General features: G+C 42.2%; 2 protein-coding genes across 3 annotated transcripts in view; both read left to right on the top strand.

The window, feature by feature from the left end:
* The window catches only part of LOC149227593 (putative LRR receptor-like serine/threonine-protein kinase At1g56140), a 353957-nt gene that overhangs the window by 266519 nt on the left and 60162 nt on the right, over positions 1-27276 (top strand). The window lies entirely within an intron of this gene.
* LOC149227594 (uncharacterized) overlaps positions 11493-27276 on the top strand; it is a 34261-nt gene continuing 18477 nt past the window's right edge. The window contains exons 1-4 of the mRNA XM_089376854.1: positions 11493-11648; positions 19744-20623; positions 20738-20879; positions 21004-21264. Of these exons, the coding sequence (XP_089232980.1) occupies positions 11493-11648; positions 19744-20623; positions 20738-20879; positions 21004-21264 (1439 nt within the window). The remainder of the gene's footprint in view (positions 11649-19743; positions 20624-20737; positions 20880-21003; positions 21265-27276) is intronic.

Below are 27276 nucleotides of genomic sequence, written 5' to 3'. Positions count from 1 at the left end.
GGCATGTTCAAGTTATGGTTGATCAAAACTGGTCAATAGGTGTTACAAATTTTCCAAGGGAAGAATAAGGGGAGCATTAGATAAATTTTCACATGCATTATGTGAAAAGTGGTTTACTCAATGAGAGAAACAAAACCCATGTTTTCGATTTTTCAAATCCTTAAGGGCATTAGATATCATCCACTTGGGTGTGATGACATGGAAAGGCAAGTTTCCATGTGACATAGCAAGAGAAAATCTTGATAGAATTACATGCAATATGTCAAAATTGGTGTACAAAACAAGAGGAACAAAATCCATGTATCAGTATCTACAAATTCCCAAGGGTGTTAGAGATCTAGCATAGGGCATAATGACATGGCAAGAAGTGATGATGTGGCAATGATGGGCATAATTTTGTCAAGCAAAGAAAGATCCAAATGAAATCAGGCCAAGTTACAACAAACCCAGGGAGTAGAATTGGAAAATTCATCAAGGCATAGGAGATTAAGCAAAAAGGTAGAAAGGTCAAGTTTACTAGCCGTTATAAGTCAAGTCAACTAGTCATTGGAGCCTTCAACTAGCTATTTTGGGAAATCAAGTGGAACATTGGAGCATCTTGGACAATTATTCAATTTTCAGGGTATAAGCAAAGGGGGCATTGGACCTCCAAAGGAATATTTGAGTCAATTCGACCCCTTAGTGGGAAAATTTATGAATTGTAATGTAGTATTTTAATTAAAAGTTCCTAAGTCTCAAACATGTGGATGACTAGTTAAAAATGCTAATAATAATTAATAGAGGAAGAGCCGAATTAGTTGTTATATAACCATTAGGAAAAGTTTTATAAAGGGATAACCTCTCTTCTAGTAATTGTTGTTGACTGTGAGATCATTTGATGCCATTCAATAAATAAACCATTTTGCAAAAAACATTTTATATGTTGAGTTGATTTTCATATGATCTTCTTTCTTATTTATTTCCTCTATTATTGTGCTTTTACAGGGTTATTTTGTAGGTATATTTCTTCCATAACAAGACCAAGATATCAATCCATTGAGGGACAAACAGTCACGCAGAAGGGGGGATCAAAGCCCAAACCTTCACCTCACCTTTAGATAGATGCTAAAAATACACTTTTACAAGGGTAAGCCCTCTAAGGGGAATCACAATCCAGAATTGTGTTCTATTATGTAATATCCCAAATTGAAATTTATAGCATATAACATAGACATGAAAAATGAAGAAAAGACGATAAGCAAATTCCAAGCATGCACATCAAAGTACACAAGAAACTAAGCCAAACAATCAAGCCATTTTATTAATATAGAAATCAGAGTACATAAATTGCAAGGAATGGTAGAACCTGGGCCTAATATGCTAGCTAAGAAAACCCCAGGTGAAATCTCACTGATCCAACTGCTGAAATGGCTCCAAACTGATAATGTGCACTAGCCAGAAAATTTATTACTAGCTGCCCAGTGGAAATGGACATTCTGCTCAAAATAATGCCCAGAATGCTCTGAAATTGCAGCCACAGGTTCCACTCCTCGTACCCATAAATGGTTTGGCCCAATTCCAAGCCAAAACTGAACCCACAAAGTGATGTGAACTTCTCAGCTAACCCGCAATATGCCTTGCTATAAGAATGTGGGTTTATGGCCCAAATATTGCCTGGAAGATTCTGTAAAATTAACTCCAGTTTCCTCTCAATAAACCCGCAAAACCCAAAAAGGGTTTGGGCTAAATCCACAGACCCCCGATGACCCCCAACAAGTGTGCATTGCCCATTCTGGCCAGAAAACGCCCCACAGTTTTGATACTACTGAATTATGCCCAAATCTACCACGAAAAATTTCTCCCAGCTCCAACTAAATTCTCCACTGAGAAGTACCTCCTATCTTCAACCCTTATCTCTCCCGACTCCACTTCTCTAAACCCTTGCGCAACACTTGGTTAAATAGCTTTTGCGCCCCTGCCAAAACATAGAAAAATCAACCCAGGTAATAGCCTCCAATCCAGCCTGGCAAATCACTATCCAAACTCTGGTCTAACAATAAGAAAATTCCCTGCACAAGCTCGAAGCCTCTAACCCATGCTTACTCCCACAATGTGCTCCACAAAAATACCTCTGCACCTAAGAAATGTGCATTGCTGAGTAAACTCCTGCAATGATGTCCAATGGAAGCACTGAATTGAGCTCCCCAAATTGCCTCACTAGGGAGACACTCGAAGTTCTCTGAAGTGAGGGTGGAATTCCCGTTCGAAAATTCCTTGTGCTGAACAACATGGGTTGTCTTGGCTAAGCAGCTCAAGAGAACTAGTGTTGAATTGTAAAATGCCCAAAGATTTCCAAATGAGAGTCTTCATGCTCTATTTATAATTGTTGGCCCTCTCCTCCTTGGTGGCCCGCACTCTCCACTAGTTTGCACCCTTTCTCTTTCTCTCTCCTCCACGAAGTGCGAATTGCTCCATTGGGTCGAATTTCCTTTCTTCGTGGCCCCCACATTCCACTAGAGCTGTAATTTTCCATTTCTCCTAAGTCCCATACACCAAAAATGTCTCCAATGCCCATATTACAAAGATATGCTATGTTTAGCACCTCCCCATTAAACTCTATTAATCCCCTCTAGTGAAAAAACAAAATCAGGGATATTATAGTCCTCCCCACCAAAAATTGTTTGTCCTCAAGTAATGCCTGAACAAGAGATCTCTCTAACTGTTGATCCCCATTGTCACAGCAAACTATACCAGGGTCCCAAATATGCCAGTGGATCGTCCCTGATCTCTGCACTATCCTGTCATTAAGCATTCCCTCGATACCAGAATCCCAAGCCATCCTAATCAACGTGAAGCACCCCTTGCTCCACTCACTATCCCGCTAGGTATAGGCATTAGAAGCCCTATGCTTACCACCAATAAGTAGAGCATCCTAATAATGTAAAACTCTGTCCAACTCCCCATGAAGCCGCCCTACTGAGTAGTCCATCTCATGCACTCTAATGGTAAACCTTGAAGATACAACCCATCCCTTGTGGAGATGAATACTCTCCCGCATGAGCTTCCCCTGATCTCCTCTTGTTGGTCATCCTACCATCCTAGTGAATTCCCCCATACCAACAACAAATCACTAAACCCCAATGGAAGATCTGAATGATCTTTCCCTGTAGAAACTGACTCATCCTTAAAGGTAGTTGGACTGATAAGTCCTTTGATGCTTGGATCCCATGCTAGTCTAGAAAAGGTGCCACCATGTTGTCGCTTTGCCACTATGACCATGACAGATTGCCCATCGTGCGCACGCTGTATCCTCCTCACCTGAAACCCAATGGCGAAATATTGGTGAAAGCCAAGCTCTTCTAGCCCAGACATCCCCATGACGTCAATATCTACCCATCTACCGCTAATCTCGATCGTGAGCAACAACAAGAAAAATCTACCTCGCCATACAATGGAGGCCTCAACAATCCCCCATGTGTCAACCCCAAAGTGAATTAGATCACCCTCTCTCCTAATCCTGCTCATCATGAAATGGAGTGACCTGTCAGCCAACTAAGTCCATGGATCCCATAACCATATCCACTGCAGCATAGTTTTGACGACTGCTCGAATCCAACTATCCCATGTCTTTTCTCCCTGCATGTAATTAATATATAGATTCCACATGTCATGAATCAATCTGGTGCATGCAAAACTGCCCTGCGTCTGCCATACCACACCATGAGATTCGTTATCCTGTCTCCCTAAAGCACACCCTGATACTGCCTCGAGTCTGAACATCAGCCTGTAAATAAGGTCTATCATCCACTGCACTTCATGCTCATATAATGCCTCAAACTGTCTCGTTGAAAGTTCATCATGCAACTCCCTCGTAATCACCTCCCCAAGTGTGAGCCTAGGGGTGGAACATATACTACCTTGGTAGCAAACCACGCCATCGCTAACCCTGTATCTGTTGGCTTGTGCACCCACAAAATGTTTCAACTGGAGAGTCTCTCTCTTGCCCACGACATATTGTATCTCATCCAACTTCCTAGGGTGAGCCTCCCATGTCCTGTTGCTTGTATTGAGAGCATCAAGGGGCAACAACCAAATGCTCAGGCTATAAGAAACACTAGAGAATGATGGGTGGGTAGGTCTCCAAGGGTATGATCAAGAGTCTGCAGGGATATTGAAGAGTAATCCTAGGGATGTTCCTCTCTTTGCCTCAAATCCACTGATAACCCAATTGAAGACCTATCTCTGCTGAACATGGTGTCCCCAGATGCACAACAACATCCTCATCTATCCTAGGTGAGTTGCACCCAATGGTATGCTTAATGTCCCTGTCCATAAGTCTTCTTTGAGGCAACTCTCCAAGGGGCCGCTGTGCCGCACCATATGCCACTGCACAACGCCAAGTATCCTCGTACTCCTCGACATGCCACTGTACATCACAACCTATCCCTGTACACTATTGGATTCTCCTTCCTACTGCTGTATCACCCTGTATTGTCGGGTTTCCCATATGCACCAATCAAGGTTACTTGGAAGCAGGAGCGGGGAGCGACATTTTCAGAAGCTCTCGGTTTGGGAGCAAATTTTTATATAATATATATTTTTATATATTTTGATGCATATGTCTACAAAAGCATGTAGAATGATGAATTAGATATAAAAAGCATAAAAACATGCATTACACCATATAACACAATCATCTAGAAGTTATAATATTCATCAACCACGTCCACATGTTACAAGTTCTCAATTTATATAACATGTAAGGGTGCACATAACCAAGATAACATCGAGTGTAATCCATCTCTGAACTAGAAATACATCAACAAATAGGCTCTAGATGGCCTCTAGCATCCAAAAAAATCACGCTACAACAAATAGCTACATATCATCAAAATCATTGCTTATCTTGGGATCTTTGTCATTAATATCACCCTCTAAGCAATTAAAATAAGATAGAAAAAATGTAGCATGTTAAGTCAAGACTTTGTTTGAGTGATGGGTACATTTTTAGTAGGGTCATGATAGAGGAGTTCGACAACTAATGTCACTAACATGAAGGTATATAGAGAGCTTGGCACTCTTGATTAAATACAAGCCCCATACCCTACTACATGACAAAATCCAATGGAAACATTGCAATCCCCCAATCCTGAAATCCTGAAAAACTGATAAGTCTGTTGGATTTTGAGTGAGATCTAAAATTCTACTTTCTCCATATCAAATCCAATGAGGTTGGAACCACTCTCAAACATCTTGAGTCATTTCATGGTAATGTTAAAAATTCTACTTTTACTTTAAGAATTTAACATTAACATGAATTGCATATCAATACTAGGGCCATAAGCTTGAACATTAGGTTGCCCTACTAAAAAAATCTTGTTTCTTTGAATTTTTTTTGCATTTGGAACATCTTTGTGACAAAAATTCTATGAAAAAAACTAGGGAGCGAATTTCGGGAGCAAGAACGAATTTCGGGAGTGCGCTCCCAGGTCGCTCTCGCTTGGAGCGAGCTCTAGGAGTAATTCAAAGGGGGGGAGCCACAACCCTAACACCAATGCATCCATCACTCCACTAATAACCCCAATGCGGTGTGAGTCTCCCCCCTATTCCATGGTGTAAATCCAAGCACTGCAGCACACCGCCATGCACCTCCTTGCTCACCTGCAAACCACTACTCAACGGTGTATGCTCCTACATGCCACTGGATGCCATGGTCTAAAGTTAAGACAATACATGCCAGCCTCCACGCTACTAATATCGCCACGTCCACTATTGCATCACCATACCCTCTTTTGCATGGGCCTTGCCTCCAAATCCCCCTTGAGAGACACGAGAGGTGAACCCCCCTATGTACCAATGGTGATGCCACCACTGTGCTACTCCACCGTGACCACTGTGCCCCACATAACTAGGGAGAACCCTTGGCCCCATACAAGGCACTGTCCGGTGGCTTGCCAATGCCACCTCCTCCAACAAACTCCTGCCAGAGTGCGTTGATCATCCTATGATCCTATGTACAACCAACACACCAGAACAACTGATGGAGTTTACCTGCTCCCCTTCCAATCCAACTCGTCACTAATGGTGTTGGCGATCTAAAAGTGTGTGGACTCTCAGTCAGTGGATCTATCGCACCGCTAATACCCTCATCAACCAAGCCCATGCTGTGGTGGGGAATCCCACCTGGATCCCAAAAACAGTCTAGACTCTAGTCCTTAGATTCCTCTAGTAACCCATGGCCCCTGGTAGACTATACTCCTAGACATGGATATACCCAAGCACTTAGTCGACTCCACCAGATACCAACTCAATATCTCTTGCCATCCAACCCTCAGAGAGGGATCGAATGCATGAAATCCCATACATGGAACAATTCCCACCTGGGAACATTGTGCCCTGCGCAACTCATGTTGCCTCATCTCACAATCCTCATCAACACATGTGATATTTCTAGGTAACTCTACCTCTCTCTCTTCAATGTGCAAAGGTAACCTAACAATGTGACCAACTCCACCTATGTATGCCTGAAGAGGGTTGCACCACCGCTCCAATTTGTACTCCTCTAGATGTACCATTAGGGAATCCAACCGTTACCCAACGCGAGTCAACTTGGCCGCTGACTCAGCACAAACTGCTCTCATGCCATCCAGCTCCTCGTTCTGCTGCAGAATGGACTCTCGGACTATCATGGCCTTATTTTTTAATGCTAGGAGGCCGGCCTGGAGCTGATGAAATTGTTGTGGGTGGCTAACATCTGTAAAATCGAGCACAACTCTAAGTACCTCTGTGCCTATCAGCACCTCATCAATGGATATGCCTCTTGACACCTCATCAATCATTTGTGGGCTACTATCACCTGACAACTCAAACACGGCCTTGGACACCTCATCAGTGGATACCACATCAACAAATTGTTAGTTTTTGTAGCATCAAATGGTGTTCTAGTCTCGACAGTTGTTAGAGAGGCTAAGAAATGCTAGGACTCCAAAACCCAGAAAAGGTTTCAGGAAAATTCACCTAGAATTGCCTTAATTAAGTTAATTAATGAGTGTTTAAATTTTTTCTAAGTCTAACTTAGGGAAAATGATTAATTAACAGGAATTAATTGAGGAAGGTGATATTTTTCTCGAAACTCACATGAATTGACTAGGAAATAATCTCAATCATTGATTAAGTTTTAATCTTGGTTGTTGGAGTCCCAGAGTGAGATTATAAGAAGAAGTTGATGGGTAGATGGAGGAACACACTTGAGGTCGATTACCTTGGGCAGTTCGAATTTCTAGAGAGTAGCAACATTATTCCGGAAGAGTTCGAGCCAGAGAGGGGCAGAGACAGTGAGATCGGAGGAAGTTTTCCAATTCCGGAGAGTAAAAAAGAGAAGGCTGAAAATTTTCTCCAGGAGGCTGCGTAGAGGCAACACAGAGCCTCAAGTTAGCAGTTCGATTTGACTGAAGGGGAGGACGTTTTCAGTTCCAGAGGCCAGGAAGATTTTCCAAATGGTTGGATAAGCTTTTTTCCGAGTCAGCAGCAGGAAGGACGACTAGATTGGCAGCTGTTTTAGGCAGTGCAATTGGATGGTAGCGCTGTGATGACGCAGAGCCTGTGCATACCGGTTTGGATGGCTAGCCTTTCAAAGGTCAGACAGTGCTGGGATTACTTGGAGAGGGTAAAATCCCACAGTAAATTTTTTCCAGCATTTCTCTTGGATAGATTTGCTAGTTTCACGACAATTATTGTACTCAGAATTTTCTCACTGTTGCTTAATAATAAAAACACTCAGTTGCTACACCAATTTTCCCAAGTTGGGTTTTTACGGGGACTGTTCTCCAAAAATAATGGTGTTATAATTTTGTGTGCATGTGCTTGTATTTTCTCAGTTTCTAGTTTATCTTCTGCAATATTTTATTTTGGTGAGAATATTAGCTGTGAATTATTCGTTTTTTGACATAGCAAATAAACTGCTAATTAATTGAAAGTTAGAATAATAATTTCTAGTTGCTGAAATAGTTAAAAATTTCACACGGATGGTCGCACTGGTATGCTCTACCATCCCTACCAAGGTGTCAGCAGGAGCTGTCGAAGGGATCTCCAACAATGGTGACTCTTATGTCACACTAGGTAGATCTACATGCTCATAATCCTGCGTGTCCTCTACCTCATGCTCAATATCCTCCTTAGGCTCTTGATATCTAAAGCCAGGTCTCCACCAGCAGAGGCGCCTCTTGGTCTCACCCTCTAAATTCTCATATCGTATCCACTCCTTTTGAGGGGTGGTCTGATGCCCTGATTTTGTCGACTTTCCCCACATGTTGTAAATGGTTGTCACCCCATGACCTGCACACCTCTAGTGTCTCTGTTGTAACGATGAGGATGGATATGATCCATCACCTTCCTCAACTAGGCCAACCTCTCATTGTTCCAACGGATTCCAGCCCATAATTTTGCATACTTAGTCTTCCTTGAGCCATGGGTTTGTCTATGGTTTCACTTGTCACTGTGCATAAATGCCCAAATTTTCCATGATCTTGTTGGCTAGCCCACAGTTGGCCAAGATCATGGTCGTATACCACTCTAATATCCCAAATTGAAATTCACAACAAATAACAGAGACATGAAAAAGTGAGCAACAACGATAAAAAAACTCCAAGCATGCACATCAAAATACACAAGAAACTGAGCCAGTTTATTAATATAGAAATCCGATTACATAAATGGTAAGGAATGGTATAACCTGGGCTTGCTATGCAAGCTAGGAAAACCCAAAGTAAAATCTCATTGATCCAACTACTGAAATGACTCCAAACTGATAATGCCCACTACCTAGAAAATACGCTACAAATTGCCAAGTGGAAATGGACGTTCTCCTCAAAATAATGCTATGAATGCTCTGAAATTGCAGCCACAAGCTCCACTCATCATATACAGAAAGGGTTTGGCCCAATTCCAAGAGAAAATTGAACCCACAAAGTGATGCGAACTCCCCAGCTAACTAGTAATATGCCCTGCTATAAGAATGTGGCTTTCTAGCCCAAATTTTGTCTGGAAAATTCTGTAAAATTAACCCCGGTCTCCTCTCAATAAACCCACAAAATCCCAGAAAGGGTTTGGGATGAATCCACTAACCCCTAGTGACCCCCAACAAGTGCGAATTGCCCAATCTGGCTAGAAAACACTCCACGGTTTTGATACAACTAAATTATGCCCAAATCTACCACGGGAAATTTCTCCCAGCTCTGACTAAATTCTCCACTGAGAAATGCTTATTTTGGGTAGAATCAGATGTGCTCTAGCTCCGAAATTTGGTGGAGGGGTTAGAATACATGAGATCTCCAGAACCCATAAACTCTTTGGAGAAATTTCACCCGGATGAGGAGTTATTAAAATAATTAATATTTTTAATGGGTTCCTAAATCTAAACTTAGGAAAATAAAAGTATTAATGGGTATTAATAAGAATATGGGTGAGAAACTTCCAAGTGATGAGGATCAAGTTTGTTTTAATCTTAGCCGTTGATTACAGACTTAATCTCGGTTGTTGATTCATCAACAGTAAAAGTATAAGAGGAGGCTTGAGGGTCAGATGGAGATACACCAAGAGATCAAAGAGTTCGATTTTTTTGGGGCGTGGTTCGCTGAGAAAGTCGAGCTAAGTGATTTGAGTTGCAGTGAGAGGGGTAGTTCGGTAGAGGGACTTCAATCCAAGGCCGATGATACATAGCAGAGAGGCAGAGTAGCAACAGGAGAGACAACACATCTCCAGAGAGGGTGACACAGAAGCTAGAGGGGCTGACGCAGTTCCTTAGAGGCAGCGCTAGGGTTTTTCTGTGGGGCAGAGAGAGCAACAGTTCAGCATATCAACTTCTGAGCAAGGGAGGCTCACTAGGAGGGTGACGCAACTCCTAGAGGAAGTGATGCAGTTCCGGCGCAGAACTTGTAGCAGCCATCGCTGCCCAGCACTGGGAACAATAATTGTCATCGGTGGGGTTTGATCATCTAGTTGCTAGAATTGCCAAGATATCTGTCTCTGGATATAGGTACTTCTGCCATGTTTATTCTCTGTTGGGTGAGCCAGATTTGGCACCCTAGTTGTATTCAGGAATCTGCTTAATAATACAAACCCTCTATATGTTGCGCCGGTTTTGCAGGGACGATTGTCGAAAAATAACAGTGTCCCTTGTGTGATTGTCTCAGTTTATTTCAGTTCATGATATGTATGTATGTGTAGGCTGCAATAGTGTTTTCATCGCTGTTTAAATATTTAAATAACTTATTGAATATAAATAACAAGTAGGAGATGATAAACCAGTGATTGCAGTAGGATTTCTGATGTGTAGATTCAGAAATTCTCACATGGTATTAGAGCATTGCAGATCATAGGAGACTAAAGACACCAACTGAGAGATCCAAAGAATTTGTTGCAGAGAAGCAGCTGTCCCGAGTGACAGCGATGTTTCAAAGGCAGAAGAGCAGCTGTAGGAGTGACGCAGAGCCAAAGGAGTGACGCAGAGGCTCACGCAATGCCTGTGTTAGCATTTCGAGCCTGCAGTGGGTGACGCAGAGCGAGAGAGGAGCCCACGCAGTGACTGTGTCAGCTCTCGGGGCCAGCGCAGAGCTTGAAAGGTTCGAATCAGTCAGTTGTCGGAGCTGGAGGAGCAAAGCAAATTCGATTTGAGCAGCTAGTGGGACGCTGTTTCTATAGGTGCAAAACAGTGTCTGTGGAGACAAAGCCGAGGTAGAGGGAGTCACTGCCTTGACAAATTTCTAGCCAAAGAAATCTACATCTAGGTTGCAGCAGCAAAGGAGGATTGGAGAGGAAGTGATTCGACAGTTGGCAGGAGGATTTCCGTGAAGGAAATCAGGACTCAGAGGGAGTCTAGAGGAGCTTGTTCCTTAGAGGGTTTCTTGCGCCAAAGAAATCTAGCTCCAAGTCTTGCTAGATTGACAGCAGGAGAGGTGGAAGAGAACCAGTCCTATTTTTTAGCAGAGATGGTAGTGAATGGGTTGAGGGATCAGGACAGATTGGATGGAGCATCCAATTTTGTCATCTGGAAGGCCAGGATCTTGGCAATCTTAAACAAACATCGCATCAAGGACTATGCCTTGAACGTAGTTGTTGTGTCGGTCGACTCTGATCCGTTTAAGAAGTATGATGAGGCCCAGGCTAAGGCCAAGTGCGTGATCCTAGACGGGGTCAAAGGTCATGTAGTACCACACATTACTGAGAACAACACAACAAGGGAGATGTGGGAGGCGCTGACCACCTTGTACCAGGGCTTTTCCGTTCAATGGAAGATGCTATTAGAAAATCAGCTGAAACAGTACCAGATGCAGAAGGGAGAAGAGATCAATCCCTTCCTTTTCAAGTTGCAAGGGATTCATGACTAGTTAACTTTCGTGGGGTGTCCACCAAATCTTGAGTTGATGGTTAGGACTGCCCTAAATGCAGTCACCGAGGACTGGGAGACTTTTGTCCAAACTATCTTGGGCAAAGTGACTCTCCCCAGTTGGGAGGAGATGTGGGCAGCTCTTCGACAACAAGAGCTCAGGAGGATGACCAAGACAGGGAGTAGCGACAAGGGAGCCCAGGTCAAGAAGGAGGAGGAGGATGCAACTCTCGCATCGTCGGGACAACAAGGGCAGCATAAGAGAAAGAAGAAGGACATAACCAAGGTCAGATTCTTCAACTATAGGGAATTGAGACATTATGCAACTCAGTGCCCCTAAAAGAAGGGCAATGGGGAGGATTCTGACTCAAAGGCTACCCCAGTGAAAGTTGACAAGGAAGGCGAGAATGATGATTGTGCCATGAGTGCTCATGTGCCTCTGGAGAAGAGTTGGGGTGACATAGAGTTGTAGTCGAGAGGACTACATGGGGGGCAGGATCCTTGAAGTGCCCAAACTCTTGGATCACATACGGCTATGGGAGCCCTTAACAATAGTAGCAAAATGATGGGTGTCAGTTGGAGCAAGGTGTGATGGAGCGACAGTGGCAGAGCTAGATTGCCAAAGTCTGAGGTAGTGCAGTGGATGTTGTAGCAGTGCGAGAGGCACAAAGCAGTTTGCAGCAGTGCAGTAGCAATAGAGGGTCAACACAGATTAGCAGCAAAAGTAGCTTTAGCATCACGAGGCATCCAGACTGACCAGCATGTTAGTTTTTGGGTGAAGTTTTAGTTATTTCTCAGTAACTGAGTTGTAGTGCAGCAGTTAGTAGTGGCATGATGCAACATTTTGAGAGGGAGCTGCAATACAGATGTAGTAGTGGCAGTGGCAGAGTCATGGGCAGCAGTACAGGAAGCGCTAGTGTAGTGGATGAAGGGTATCAGGCCAAGCATCAACAACACAGAGGACCGATGCAGTGGATCAGTGTATTACTTCTATTGAGAAGTGTTGCTAGAGCACATTCCTCGCTAAGAGGGAGTGTTGATTTTGGGTAGCATTGGATGTGCTCTATCTCCGAAATTTGATGGAGGGGCTAGAATACATGAGGTCTCCAGAACCCAGAAATTGTTTGGAGAAATTCCACCCGGATGAGGAGTTATTAAAATAATTAATATTTTTAATGGGTTCCTAAGTCTAAACTTAGGAAAATAAAAATATTAATGGGTATTAATAAAAATATGGGTGATAAACTTCTAAGTGACGAGGATCAAGTCTGTTTTAATCTTAGTCATTGATTAGGGGCTTAATCTCGACCATTGATTCATCAATAGGAAAAGTATAAGAGGAGACTTGAGGGTCAGTTGGAGATACACCAAGAGATCAAAGAGTTAAATTTTTCTGGGGCGTGGTTTGCTAAGAAAGTCGAGCTAAGTGATTTGAGTTGCAGTGACAGGGGCAGTTCAGCAAAGGGACTTCAGTCCAAGGTCGAAGATACATAGCAGAGAAGCAGAGCAGTAGCAGGAGAGACACTGTAGCTCCAGAGAGGGTGGCGCAGAAGCTAGAGGGGCTGACGCAGTTCTTTAGAGGCAGCGCTGGGGTTTTTCTGTGGGGCACAGAGAGCAACAACTCAGAATATCGACTTCTGAGCAAGGGAGGCTCGCTAGGAGGGTGACACAACTCCTAGAGGAGGTGACGTAGTTCCAACACAGAGCTTGGAGCAACCATCGTTGCCTAGCACTGGGAACAACAATTGTCATCCGTGGGGTTTGATCATCTAGTTGTTGGAATTTCCAAAATATCTGTCTTCTGATAGAGGTACTTCTGCCAGGTTTATTCTCTGTTGGGTAAGCCGGATTTGGCACCCTAGTTGTATTTAGAAATCTGCTTAATTATACAAATCCTCTATATGCTGCACCAATTTTCTCGAATTGGGTTTTTCCGGGGACGATTGTCCAAAAATAATGGTGTCCCTTGTGTGATTGTCTCAGTTTATTTCAATTCATCCTCTGTATGTATGTGTAGGCCACAATAGTGTTTTCATCATTGTTTAAATATTTAAATAACTTGTTGAATGTAAAGAACAAGTAGAAGATGATAAACTAGTGATTGCAGTAGGATTTCTGATGTGTAGATTCAAAATTCTCACAAGAAATACCTCCTATCTTCAATGCTTATCTCTCCCGACTCCACTTCTCTAAACCCTTGCCCAACACTTGGTTAAATAGCTGCGGCACCCTTGCCAAAAGATAGAAAAATCGAGCTAGGTAATAGCCTCCAATCCACTCGGGCGAATCATTGTCCAAACTCTAGTCTAACAATAAGAAAATTCCTTGCAAAATCCCGAAGCCTCTAACCCATGCTTGCTCCCACAGTGTGCTCCACGAGAATACCTATGCGCCCAAGAAATGTGCAGTGCTAAGTAAACTCCTACAATGATGTCCAATGGAAGCCATGAATTGAGCTCCTCAAATTGCCTCAATAGGGAGACACTCGAAGTTCTTCGAAATAACGGTGGAATTCATGCTTGGAAATTCCTTGTGCTAAACAACTTGGGTTGTCTTGGCTTAGTAGCTCAAGAGTGTTAGTTTTTGTAGCATCGAATGTGTTCTAGCCACGAAATTTGGTGGAGAGGCTAGAATACATGAGATCTCCAAAACCCAGAAATCATTTATGGAAATTCCACCTAGAAGTGTTTCAAGTAGATTATTAACCGATTTTTAAATATTTCCTAAGTCTAAACTTAGGTAATATGGTTATGTAATGTCCGAAACAGGATATTATGCTAATTATGCCAAAATTTACTCAACCCAAAATTTCATCATAAAATCAACATTCTATTTGCAGAGTATTGCCATGTAAAATAAAACAAATAGAGCACTATAATCCAATAACACAATGAACAGAAAAATTCTCAGCTTTTATTATAATGCATAAACTAGGGTTACATGCATATACAACCAAAATAGTTGAGATGAAATGTTGGCCTCTAAGATAGTCTGTTGCATTGCATTGGCCTTCAAAACTAAACTAAACTGCCACTGTTAAGCTCTCCTGTGAATTCAGGATGAATTCACCAAGGGGAGATGGATACTCACCCAATCTCTCTCAATCACCTGAGGGTTTCCATCCTGGGGCTATTGCTGAAGTAGAGAACCGGGTTCTCAACCTCTCATACCAGAAAAAATGTCAAATCCAAGATGTCCTCTAATGGCCTCCTCTTTTATAGATCTGATGGACCCCTCTAGAACCTCCTAATTTATTATTATTTTAATCATGGAGCAATTTTCCCTCTTTTATTTTAATTAAAATATTCTTTTTAATGCGGGAAAAGGGTAAATTGGCCACAATGTCTCTTCAGGTCACTGAAAACTACATCTAACCATCCCATCCTATAGATCTTCTCGTTCCAGTTTTGATGAGCTATTACACTAAGGTGTTCTGTGTTGATTTTTGGTAGCATAGGATGTGCTCTAGCCATGAAAATTGGTGGAGAGGCTATGGCGCATGAGATCTCCAAGACCCAAAAATCGTTTGGAGAAATTCCACCCGGATGAAAAGATATTAAAATAATTAATATTTTTAATGAGTTCCTAAGTCTAAACTTAGGAAAATTAAATATTAATGTACATTAATATAATATGGGTGAGAAAGTTTTAAATAACGAGGATCAAGCCAAATCTAATCTTAGCTGTTGATTAGGGACTTAATCTCGACCGTTGAATCGTCAATAGGTCAAGTATAAGAGGAGGCTTGAGGGTCAGTTAGAGACACACCAAGACACCAAGTTGATCAACAATTCGATTTTCTGGGGCAGGGTTTGCTGAGAAATCGAGTTAGTGATCTGTTGCAGCGAGGGGCAGTTCGGCAGAATGGCGAGAATACATATCAGAGAGGCAGAGAAAGTGTCAGAGAGACAGTGCAGAGCCTAGGAAGGCTGACGCATAGGCTGAGGAGGCCAGCGCAAAAGACATAGAGGGTCAAGAGGCTGATGTAGAAGGCTGAGAGGTTGACGTAGAGGCTAGCAGAGCCGACGCTGGGCTGAAGAGGTAGCGCTGAGGAATTTTTGTGGGCCAGACTAGGAGCTGAGAGGCAGACGCAGGGCCATAAAGGGTGACGCAGTTCCAGAGAGAAGCTTAGAGCAGCGTTCACAGTCCAGCTAAGGAATTGTCGAAGTTACTGTGGGATCAATCATCCAGTTGTTGATCAGCTAGAATATCTGTCTCCGAGGAGAGGTATTTCTGCCAAGGAAAATCTCTGAAGGGTGAGCCATTTCTGGCACCCTAGTTGTATTCAAAAAACTGCATAATAATAAAACCCTCATATCTGCTGCACCGGTTTTCCCGCATTGGGTTTTCCCGGGGACGATTGTCCAAAAAAAACGATGTCCCTTGTGTGATTGTATTAGTTATTTCAGTTGTTGATTTGTATATGTGTGAAGGCCGCATTTATGTTTATTTCGGTATTTATATAAATAACTTGTTAATGGAATGAACAAGTAGGACATAATAAACTAGATAATGCAGTAGGGATTTCTAATGCGTCAGACTTAGAAATTTCCACATGGTATCAAAGCATTGCAGATCACAGGAGAAATCTAAAGAATTTGTAGCAGAAGCAGCGGTCCCGAGAGACAACGTTGTTCCAGAGCAGAAGCAACAAGAGAGGAAGTGACGCAGAGCTTGCGTCATCATTTCGAGTCAGGAGGAGGGTCAGCGCAGAGGCAGAGAGGGGCAAATCAGACCTACGCATTGCTCGATCATCTTTCTCAGCCAAGAAGGATTGACGTTGTGGCCAGGAGGAGAAGATTTAGCCTTGTCGGGATTGTGCAAAGCCTGAAAGGCTCAGTTTCTTTGGTTGCCGAAGCTTGGGGAACGGTAGGTAGATTGTGATTTGAGGAGCTAGTGCGACGCTGTTTCTGTCAAAGCAAAACAATGTCTAAGGAGGTGGGACCAAGGTAGACGGAGTCACTACTTCGATGGATTTCTAGCCAAGGAATCAAGATCCAAGTTGCAGTTGCAAGGAGGATTGGAGAGGAGCAGTTCGATAGTTGGCCAAAGGATTTCCAGACGGGAAATTAGGACTTAGAGGGAGATTTCCAGGAGGGAATTCGAGACTCAAAGGGAATCCAGAAAAGGAGTTGAAATGGAAGTGAACGGACTAAGGGACCTAGACAAGTTGGACAGGGCTTCCAACTTTGTCATCTGGAAGGTCAAGATCCTGGCAATCCTGGATCGACTTTGCATCAAGGACTATGCCTTGAAAACCATGGCTCTCCCAGTTGACCCAGCTAAGAATGAGAAGTATGGGGATGCAATGGCAAGAGCAGAGTGCATGGTCAAAGATCATGTCATACCACATATTGCTGAGAAGAACACAACAAAGGAGATGTGGGACATCCTGACCACCTTATACCAGGGCTCTTCCGTGCAGCGGAAGATGCTATTGGAAAATTAGTTGCGGTCATATTAGATGCAGAAGGGGGAGTAGATAGATCCATTCCTTCTCAGGTTGCAGGAGATTCACAACCGGCTTTCTTCCATGGGGTCTACACCGAATCCAGAGTTTATGGTAATGACTGCCTTGAACGCAGTCTCCAAGGAGTTGGAGATATTTGTCCAAAGTATTTTTGGCAGGGATACTCTTCCTAGTTGGGAGGAGATGTGGGCAGCTCTTCGCCAGGAAGAAATCAGGAGGATGACCAAGGCGGGGAGTAGTGGCAAGGGAGGTCGAATCAAGAAAGAGGAGGATGAGGCTCTAGCATTTGCGAGACAACAAGGGAAAAGGAAGAAGAAGGATATCTCCAAGGTCAAGTGCTTCAATTGTGGGGAGTTGGGTCATTATGCATCCTAGTGTCCCAAGAAGAAAGGCAAGGGAGAAGCTTCCGATTCGAAAGTAGCTCCACCTAAGGCGGAGAAAGATGTCGAGACTGATGACAATTGTGCCATGAGTTCTCATGCGCCTCTAGAGAAGAGGTGGGGAGACATTGAGTTGTAGTCAGAAGGACTACATACTAGGGGTAGGATCCTTGAGGTAGCTAAACTCTTGGATCACATCCGGCTATGGGAGCCCTTAACGACAATAGCATGATGACAAGTGTCGGGTGGAGCAAGGTGTGGTGGAGTGACAAGGCAAGGCTAATGTGCAGAAGTCTGTAGCAACGCAGCAGAAGTTGCAGCAGTGCGAGAGGCACAGAGGTGTTTGCAACAGTGCAGTGGTAGCAGAGGGAGCACATGATAGCAGCAGGGGTAGCTTCAACATCATGAGGCTTCCAGATTGACCACGATGTCGGTGTATGGGAGAAGTCAATTACTTACTTATCGGTAATTGAGTTGTAGTGCAACAGTTAACAGTGGCAGTGCCATGGGTAGCATGATGCAACATGTTGAAAGGGAGCTGCAGTACAAATGTAGCAGTGGTAGTGGCAGTGTCATGGGCAACAGTACAGGAAGAAGCAGTGTAGAGGATGTGAGGCAGCAGGCCAAGCATCAGCACAGGTACCGATGTGGAGGATCAATGTGATATTTCTGTGGTGAAGCATTACTAGAGCACATTCCTCACTAAGAGGGAGTGTTGATTTTTGGTAGTTTCGGATGTGCTCTAGCCATGAAAATTGGTGGAGAAGCTAAGGCGCATGAAATCTCCAAGACCCAGATATCGTTTGGAGAAATTCCACCGAGATGAAGAGATATTAAAATAATTTATATTTTTAATGAGTTCCTAAGTCTAAACTGAAGAAAATTAAAATATTAATGTGTATTAATATAATATGGGTGAGAAAGTTCTAAATAACGAGGATCAAGCCAGATCTAATCTTAGTCCTTGATTAGGGACTTAATCTTTGTCGTTGAATCGTCAACAAGAAAAGTATAAGAGGAGGCTTGAGGGTTAGTTGGAGACAGTGTTGCACACATCGCGATTTAATCGCGATAAAATCGGAAAATCGCGATTTTTTCAAAATGACGATTCGAATCGCGATTTTTATCCAAAAAATCGGCGGAAATTTTTTTTAACGATTTTTATCGAAAAAATCGCGATTTTTAAGGAAAAAATCGCCGGGCACGGGGGCAGCGGGCGTTTTATATGGAAATTCGATTTTTATTTTATTCATTCAGCAGTCCGCCGCGGAGGAGAAGGAGGAGAAGGAGAAGAAGGGAGGGAGAGGGTTGCCGTCGCTTGTGGGAGCCGATTTTAGGAGGAATCCAAGCCAAGATCGCGAATTTGTCCATAAACCAGGTATGTAGATTAATTTTTTTTTGTTTTGGTTCTCTAAAAACTTTGTTTTTCATTGTTTTTAAAGAATTTTTGGAAATTTTTCATTGATTTGGGATGGGTTATTTGTTATGACTATGAGAACCAATTTTTGTTTTTTATTTTCTCATTTTCTTTAAACATTGTTTATTTTTTTTTATTTTTCATTGTTTTTTGGGTTTAGAAATTGGGATTTTGGAAATAATTAGCTTGTAATTTTGCAAATGCTAAATTGTAATTTGTATTTACTATTTACTATTATCATTTATGTAATCCTAAATTCCTATTTCCTAATCCTTATTTTTCCATAGGTTTGCAAATTCAAAATTCAAAAACAAACATGCCAAGGAAATTGGATCCTTTCTGGGAATATGGTGACCCTAAAACTCCGAATGATAGACAAAACTTGATTTGCAAGTTGTGTGGAAAGGAAATATTCGGGGGGGTGTACAGGTTGAAGTTCCACCTTGCACAAATCCCTGGACGTGATGTGGGGCCCTGTCTAAAGACAAATGCTGAAATTATCCAAAAAGCCATGAGAGCATTGGGAGAATTAGAGCACACTAGAGACGCCAAAGAAGAACTCAAAAGGCAACTAAGAAGGTCAGTTGAAGGAAGTGGGCCAAGTGGCACAGGTTCTACTGCAGCGTCAGTCAATCCGTTTGCTGCATCATCATATTTTGTTCCTCGAACCACACCTGGTTCACAACCAACTATCGGTTCAATGATGAAAAGAACTGAAAAAGAAAAAGCTGACAAGTTGATGACAAAATTTCTCCTCTGGAGTGATATTCCTTTCAGCATTATAAGGAATAATCCATTTTTCCAACCTACTCTTGATGCTGTTGCCAGTGTTGGCCCGGGGTACAAACTCCCTTCTCTTCATGATTTCAGAGGCCGGCTTCTTCAAGATGAAAAGCGTGACTGCACCCAAAGATTGGAGGATTTTAGGGCATCATGGGCACAAACAGGATGCACTGTTATGTCAGATGGTTGGACTGACCAAAAGGGGAGAACCCTTATAAACTTCTTGGTTAGTTGTCCCTTGGGGACTATGTTTATCAAATCTGTTGATGCAACTCATCAAATCAAAGATGCAAAAAATTTATGTGATTTGCTGGATGTGTTTATTTTGGAGGTGGGTGCAGAAAATGTTGTCCAAGTCATAACGGACAACGCTGCAAATTATGTTGCTGCTGGTAGATTGCTTATGGACAGGCATCCTACTTTATTTTGGACACCTTGTGCTGCCCATTGTATTGATTTGATGTTAGAGGACATAGGGAAAATTCCCTTTGTCAAAGAGGCTGTTGACTCATCAAAAACCATCACAAAATTTATTTACAATCACACATCTGTGCTTAGCTTGATGAGAAAATGCACCAACAACAAAGAGTTGGTGCGCCCCGCCATTACACGGTTTGCGACGAGTTTCATATCTCTTCAATCCCTCTTGAATTCTATGTGGGATTTGAAGAGAATGTTTGTTTCAGAGGAGTGGCGTTCTTCGCCAATGAGCCGCAAACCAGAAGGAGAGGCCGTCTGCAGACTTGTTTCATACCAAGAAGACTTCTGGGCGGGAGTGCAGGAGGTGTGCGCTGTCACAGAACCTTTGGTAAAGGTTCTTCGGTTGGTAGATGGTGAGAAGCCCGCAATGGGCTATTTGTATGAAGCCATGGATAGGGCCAAAGAAGCCATTCGGTCCTACTATGATGACAAGGGAGATGATGGGTTCCAGAGACAACTCCTTCTATGGAAGGTCATTGATGAGCGATGGAACAACACACTCCATCGTCCCATTCATGCTGCTGGCCTTTTCCTGAACCCTGCATTTTCTTATGCATGTGGGTTTAATTTTGATGTTGAGGTCGTGGAAGGATTATTAACCTGTGTCCAGAAGATGGTGAAAACTCCAGAAGAACGTATGGAGGTCTCTAGACAAATTGAGCAATATAAGTTGTCAGGTGGCACATTTGGCTTTGAGATGGCTATCAATGATAGGACGGTTAAAATCCCAGGTATTTTTTAGTTTGTAGTATGTACTTTGTAACTTTGTTTCAAATTTCATTGTTTCTTCAAATTCCATTTTTTTCTTATGTTTATTTAAAATTTTCTTTGTAATTTTGTTGTAGACGCATGGTGGAAGATGTATGGTGGCAGAGTACCCCTTTTGCAAAATCTTGCCGTGCGCATCCTCAGCCAAACATGCAGCTCCTCGGGATGTGAGCGCAATTGGAGTGTATTTGAAAAAATACACAACAAGAAGCGCAATAGGTTAACACTTAAACATTTAAAATATTGCAAATTTCCAAATAAATTTTTGAATTCATTAAAGTTTTAAACAATATTTTTTTTATAATATTAATTATTAATTTATTATTTCATGAACTTTGTACAGGTTGGAGTCCCATAGACTTAATGACATGGTCTATGTCTACTACAATCTTCGATTGTGGGTGAAACAACTAGAGAAGACACCTGATACGGAAGCCATCTCATTGGATGGGATTGACACCACTGCTGAATGGAGGGTTGAGACCGAGAGGCCTCTCATGGATCCCACTGAGGATTGGTTAGTGCAGGATGAGGGGGAGGAGGAGGGGGAGGAGGAGGAGGAGGAGGAGGAGGAGGAGGAGGAGCAGGAGCAGGAGGAGGAGGAGTTGGAGGAGCAGGAGGAGGAGGTGACACCGCCTACCCGGGCTACCCGGGCTACCACTACCACCAGTAGAGGACGTGGTCTCCGTCCACCTCAGCCTCTTGTAGCTGCTACTACTAGTTCTTCAGCTTCTAGAGCACGTCAGACTCCACTGCCATTTCCACCACCACAGGCACCAGCTTCTACATCTAGAGGGAAAGAGAAAGCTGTGCCATATTCTCGCAAGAGGGGCAGAGGAAATCAATAGGATTAGACTTTCATTTTATTGTATATGACATTATGACATGATGAGATACATTATCATATTTTTTGTTGATATTTTGAGGCTGAGTTGGACTTGGGACTCAGGACTTACTATTCAGGACATGATTCAATGTTATGTGTGATTTTAGCGCTAGAAATGATATTGAACATCTTATATATTAGTTTTTTTATCATATTTATGTGTCAATGTATTTATTTTATGTTGTAGATGGTTTAGATATTAAAAAAATTGAAAAAAAATGAAAAAAAAATGAATATTTTTGTGCCAAACGATTTTTTCCGATTTTTTCCCGATTTTTTCCCGATTTTAACGATTTTTCCGATTTTTTCCCGGCGCCGATTAAATCCCGATCGCGATGTGTGCAACATTGGTTGGAGACACACCAAGACACCAAGTTGATCAAGAATTTGATTTTTTGGGGTAGGGTTTGTTGAGAAATCGAGTTAGTGATCTAGTGCAGTGAGGGGCAGTTCGGTAGAAGAACGAGAATACATATCAGAGAGGTAGAGAAAGTGTCAGAGAGATAGCGCAGAGCCTAGAAAGGCTGACGTAGAAGGCCAAGAGGTTGACGCAGAGGCAGCACAGAGGCTAGCAAAGTTGATGCTGAGCTGAAGAGGCAGCGCTGAGGAATTTTCATGGGGAAAACTAGGAGCTGAGAGACAGACGTAGAGTCGTAGAGGGTGACGCAGTTCCAGAGAGAAGCTTGGAGCAGCTTTCGTTGTCTAGCTAAGGAATTGTCGAAGTTACTGTGGGATTAATCATCCGATTGTTGATTCGCCAGAATATCTGTCTCCGATGAGAGGTACTTCTGCCAAGGAAAATCTTTGAAAGGTGAGTCATTTTTGGCACCCTAGTTGTATTCAGAAAACTGCATAATAATAAAACCCTCATATATGCTGCATCAATTTTCTCGCATTGGGTTTTTCTGGGGACGATTGTCCAAAAATAACAGTGTCCCTTGTGTGATTGTTTCAGTTATTTCAGTTGCTGATCTGTATATGTGTGAAGGCTGCATTTGTGTTTATTTTAGTATTTATATAAATAACTTGTTAATGGAATGAACAAGTAGGAGATAATAAACTAGATAATGCAGTGGGGATTTCTAATGTGTCAAACTTAGAAATTTCCACATTCTGTCAAGTATTCCTCCTGAAATGCCACCATAAGCGTAATTAATTTAGTCAGGCCCAATAATAACTCTGTTTTTTGAAAGTTGTCGGAATGCACCGGAACGAAAGGAAAACTATGCAGATGATGGAATAGACCAAGAAAATACCATCAGACCCCATAGAATCTCCTCAAAACCCCTCCAAAAGCGCCTAGGCCCATTGATGACACCAACCTGCACCTTTGACTTGTCTGCCCCCAACTCTAAAAGTCCATCCTAACCATGTCATAAGGAACATTAGAAAAAGGAACATTACAAATCCTCCCACTGCAAGATTGCTTTCCCTCAAGCAATCCAAACTTGTAGACCAATCTAGTGGCCCAACACAACTGAGACCCAATTCCCTGATCCCATATGAACCACTGGGTGATGCTCTGCCTCTGTGTCAACCCACCATGAATGGACCCCTCAATGCCTGGATCCCAGACCAATATTTGACTGAACCTATCATCAACGAATACTTCTAGATCCCAATGCCACCCAGAACAAGTATCAAGGCTCCATGGCCCTTGTTGTGCTATAACTCCAACTATGATTGTTGCTCCATCCACCGCGTACTAGCTCATCACCTCTCTCCAATCCAACTCTTGGCATAGACCAAGGCCAATCTCACCATGCTGATGTTGTGCTAAAATATTGATGAGTGGCCAACCTAAATCCTGTTGCCAACTAAAGCATGTAATATCCCTCACCTCTAAGGGCTCCTGCAGTTCAATGCTTCTGACTAAAAATGATACTCCATCAATAAAGTACCAACTCATGATCTCTCGCCAATCCAATACATGGACACCTGTGTAAGGAAAACATTTATTAGGCTGATACTGGTCCCTGCTCAACCCCTGATGCTCTGCCTGATCAATCAAAAAAAATTGTTCAAGAAATCCTGCCCCCTATGATGGGAAAAAGTAGGCAACCTACGCTGCAAGCCTTGTCTATGTACTACTGGAGAGGGATGCTACCGGAAAATGTTGCAGCTTTGTTGGATGTCACTACATCTATTTTCACCTCATCAATGGGTAGACCCAAAGATGGATGCACTATCGTTTTCCTCCTCAGATAGGAAACTCCACACTCCTCCAACCCACCAATCTCCTGCAAAACTGTCCTCTCAGACTCTAGCACCTCCTGAGGGCAAGTGTCTATAAATACTGCCACCCTGCTAGCTGTCTGTACATCTGTCTACTCCTCATCAATGGATGACCCCAGTGGTGGCTGCTCATCCTCCTCCATCACGGGTTCAATATGATCCTCCAACTAGCTCTCCCCAAGAGGATCATCAGGCATATTGTGCACATCATCCTCCTTAGTTGAATCATGCACCACCATATGCAGCGCATGTTGAATCATCACTAGTGATTCATCATCTTGAATGTCTCCCATAGAGTCCACTGACTTCTCACCATACACACCTGAATATAAATCTGGCCTGCTGTCAACAACTCCATATGACTCATGCTCCTTAGAGGCATCCTCATATGAACCTATGGACTCATCCAAAGAAGAATCGTCACATTGAAAGTCAGAAGGAATCTCCTCGTGCTCTACCTCTGTTATCTCCTTGGGGTCACTCAAGCATGAGTGGTCAGGTCCCCAAGGTTCCTTGCAGATGAAGCAAAGACCCTTCTTTCTCAACTCATACTTGCTGCATGATCCACCAAACCTGAGCAACTCCTCCCTGGTCAACTGTCTTCTGAACAACCCAATGTTATGTTCAACCACCATTTCGGCTAGTTCATAAGCAACAGGTGAGATCAACTATTCTTTCCTCCAAATGGACAGCAATCGAGACTGCAACTCTTGACAAATGGCATGATGGCCCCTCATACATGATGACAAGATGGAGTACATGTGTGTTTTGACTAAGTCAGGATGATGTCTCCTAATGCTGAAAAAGCATTGGAACATTTGCAGGATCAAGTCATCACACTCTAGATCAAACATGATTTCATAAGTCCTGCTCATGGCCATAATTTCCGAAACCTAAAGCTTCTTCTCAACTGTAGGACCTACGGAGTTACCCAAGTCTCGCAAGGTTTCTACCATCAGCTTCAAGACTTTCTTAATAACATCATCATTGTAAGGAGCTATAGGGGTGGTCAACATCATGATGCTACTAAGGCAAGAAGCAACTGGAAGTGTGACCCCTTCACAAGGGTACTCAAAAAATTTGGGCTGTATTAAGTCTAGCATGGCAGGTTTAAGGGCCCACATCAACTTTTTCCCCTCTAACTAGTTTATCTCAGAAATGAGTGCATCCAATTCATCTAGTTTGAAATGGGCTTTCACTGTGATCCTTATGTGTTTCAATTCTATCCCAAGTGCAAAGATTTTGTGCCCCATTTCCTGTCCCTTCTTCATATCTCTTGGTTGTTCTTTTTGAAGAATGTCATATACCCCTCTCAAGAAAGGTTTGTTGTTTTGTTTTGGTCTTTGGTCCAAATTGCAGTGCATTGACGTATGGTTTTGTTGATTTAAGAGGTTCTTCAAATACTCCATCAGTAGCAACAAGGCATCAACATACAAGGAATATATAAAAATAATGTTCTCAAGACACCCTCTCAACAACACTCGGTGACAAGATACATACAAAACCCCTCAACTCAAGAGTCGCTGGACAATTATATCAGTCTTTATGTATAGCAGGAAAGATAGTATACTCTACTAGCAACATATCCAAGACTGCGGAAGCAATGTTACAGAAAAACTATAGATTCTTTGAGCATTAAGACATGTACTGACCTCACAGGGCATTTACTCTCAATGCTCATGACACACTAATGCTCACTGTTCAGTGTTATGTCAATGATTTTCTGAAAGTAAATGGGTACATTGTTTTAAAGGATAACTGCAGGTTAGTTTCAGAAGGCTGATACAACCAATGTTGCACGAAGCGGGGACGTTTTTTGGAAGCGGGGACGCGGAAGCGTCATTTTCCAAAAATCTAGGAAGCGAAGTGTCTGATATATATATATATATATATATATATATATATATATATATAGATATATATATATATATATATAATATTTTTTTGCATTTATACTCAAAACAAACATCCCAAATACCAAATTAGTTGTAGAAGACATGAAAACATGAAAACATGCATATTTTTGCATAAATCAAGATAGATATAGCATCCATGATTCCATTGTAGTTACTAGTATGTACATCAATAATTAATTATTCGAACATCAACCATCTATATTTTAGCAATTACAAACATACATCAAATTTTTAAGCATATTATAAAACATAAAACATTTAAGCATATTATAAAACATTAAACATAGAACATATTATGATTTATCTAGCAAGTGAGCAACTGTCAACATTTGTCATGTCCAAAATTCAAATAATAATGTTTACAAAATAGGTCACTTGGTCATCGCCAAGACAAAAAGGTTCAAATTCACAAGTCTACAAGTCTAATGATTAATCTATGACAAAAGTAGTAAATTGTGAATATATCCACTAATCTCTCCTCCTTCCACCACGAAGAGAACGTGGCAGCGACCCTCCACGTGGTGGCAATGAAGAAGATGGTGCCTATGGAAGTTGTGGCACTGAAACTGATGAAGACGAACCCACTGTTGTTGGTGTTGAACCATGGAACCTAGGAAACAAGGGACCAGATGGGGTGGCATCTCAACACGATCATCATCATCCTGGAATTGCTCAAAAAATTCATACAAAAAAAAACACTAGTTAACAAAAAAAATTAAAAACATGAATTAGAGAAATTCTTTATAAGCAAAATTCATACCACAATGGACATACCTAGATAAGAGCATCCTCTAATTGCTCTAATCGCAACACTCCATCCTCCAAATTGGGCTCCTCTAGATTCCTGTCCCAAATCTTAAGGTCTTTATTAGTCTTTGCATCATCATAGTAATGGGACAACAATCGCAAGTTGTAATGAACATAAACCAAGCTCTCTTCCCAGTCTAAACTCAACTTGCTCCTTTTAACATTGTGGATGAAAGAATAAGAGCTCCAACACCTCTCTGCAGAAAAAGTGTTTACCACCTATGATAGCACTCGCAATGCCAAAGTCTGTAGAAGTGGAGTAGCCCCTCCATGCATGTTTCACCACTTAAGAGAAGAAAAAGTCTCTTGATCTCTAATTTCATGCATGCTCCAAAATGGACTAGTGTTAAGCGTATAGTTGTTCAACTGTCTCAGTACCATGGCAGCCTCCTCCTCATCAGGGACTAATTTACTCAATGCAATCATATATTTTTTGTGAACCTCTTGATCTTAGTGTGGTTTTCTCTTGCTTCCCCCCCCAGGTGCTGGTGTTGAAAGCCATGATGGATGATAGTATTTAGGTGTCAAAACATATGCTAATGCATGCAATGGAACATTTAGCATTTCCCATCGGTTTTCCACCTCTGCACGAATATAATTGTATAAGGTGATATCTCTAGGCTCAACAATGTCTTTAATCTGCCCCAACATGCTATCCATTTGCTCATACACCTCCCCAATTATTGGTCGAGCTGAATCTCCAAACTTGATCATGTAATAAATTGGTTTGGTGAATTGCAAAACATATTTCACCTGTGACCAAAATTACATG

Source organism: Pinus tabuliformis, chromosome J (assembly GCF_031772625.1).
Source record: "Pinus tabuliformis cultivar Carrire ecotype Pingquan chromosome J, CPIR1, whole genome shotgun sequence".
Classification (NCBI taxonomy): Eukaryota; Viridiplantae; Streptophyta; class Pinopsida; order Pinales; family Pinaceae; genus Pinus; species Pinus tabuliformis.
The sequence above is the reverse complement of the archived record's forward strand: the minus strand, read 5'-3'. Positions and strand labels throughout refer to the sequence as shown.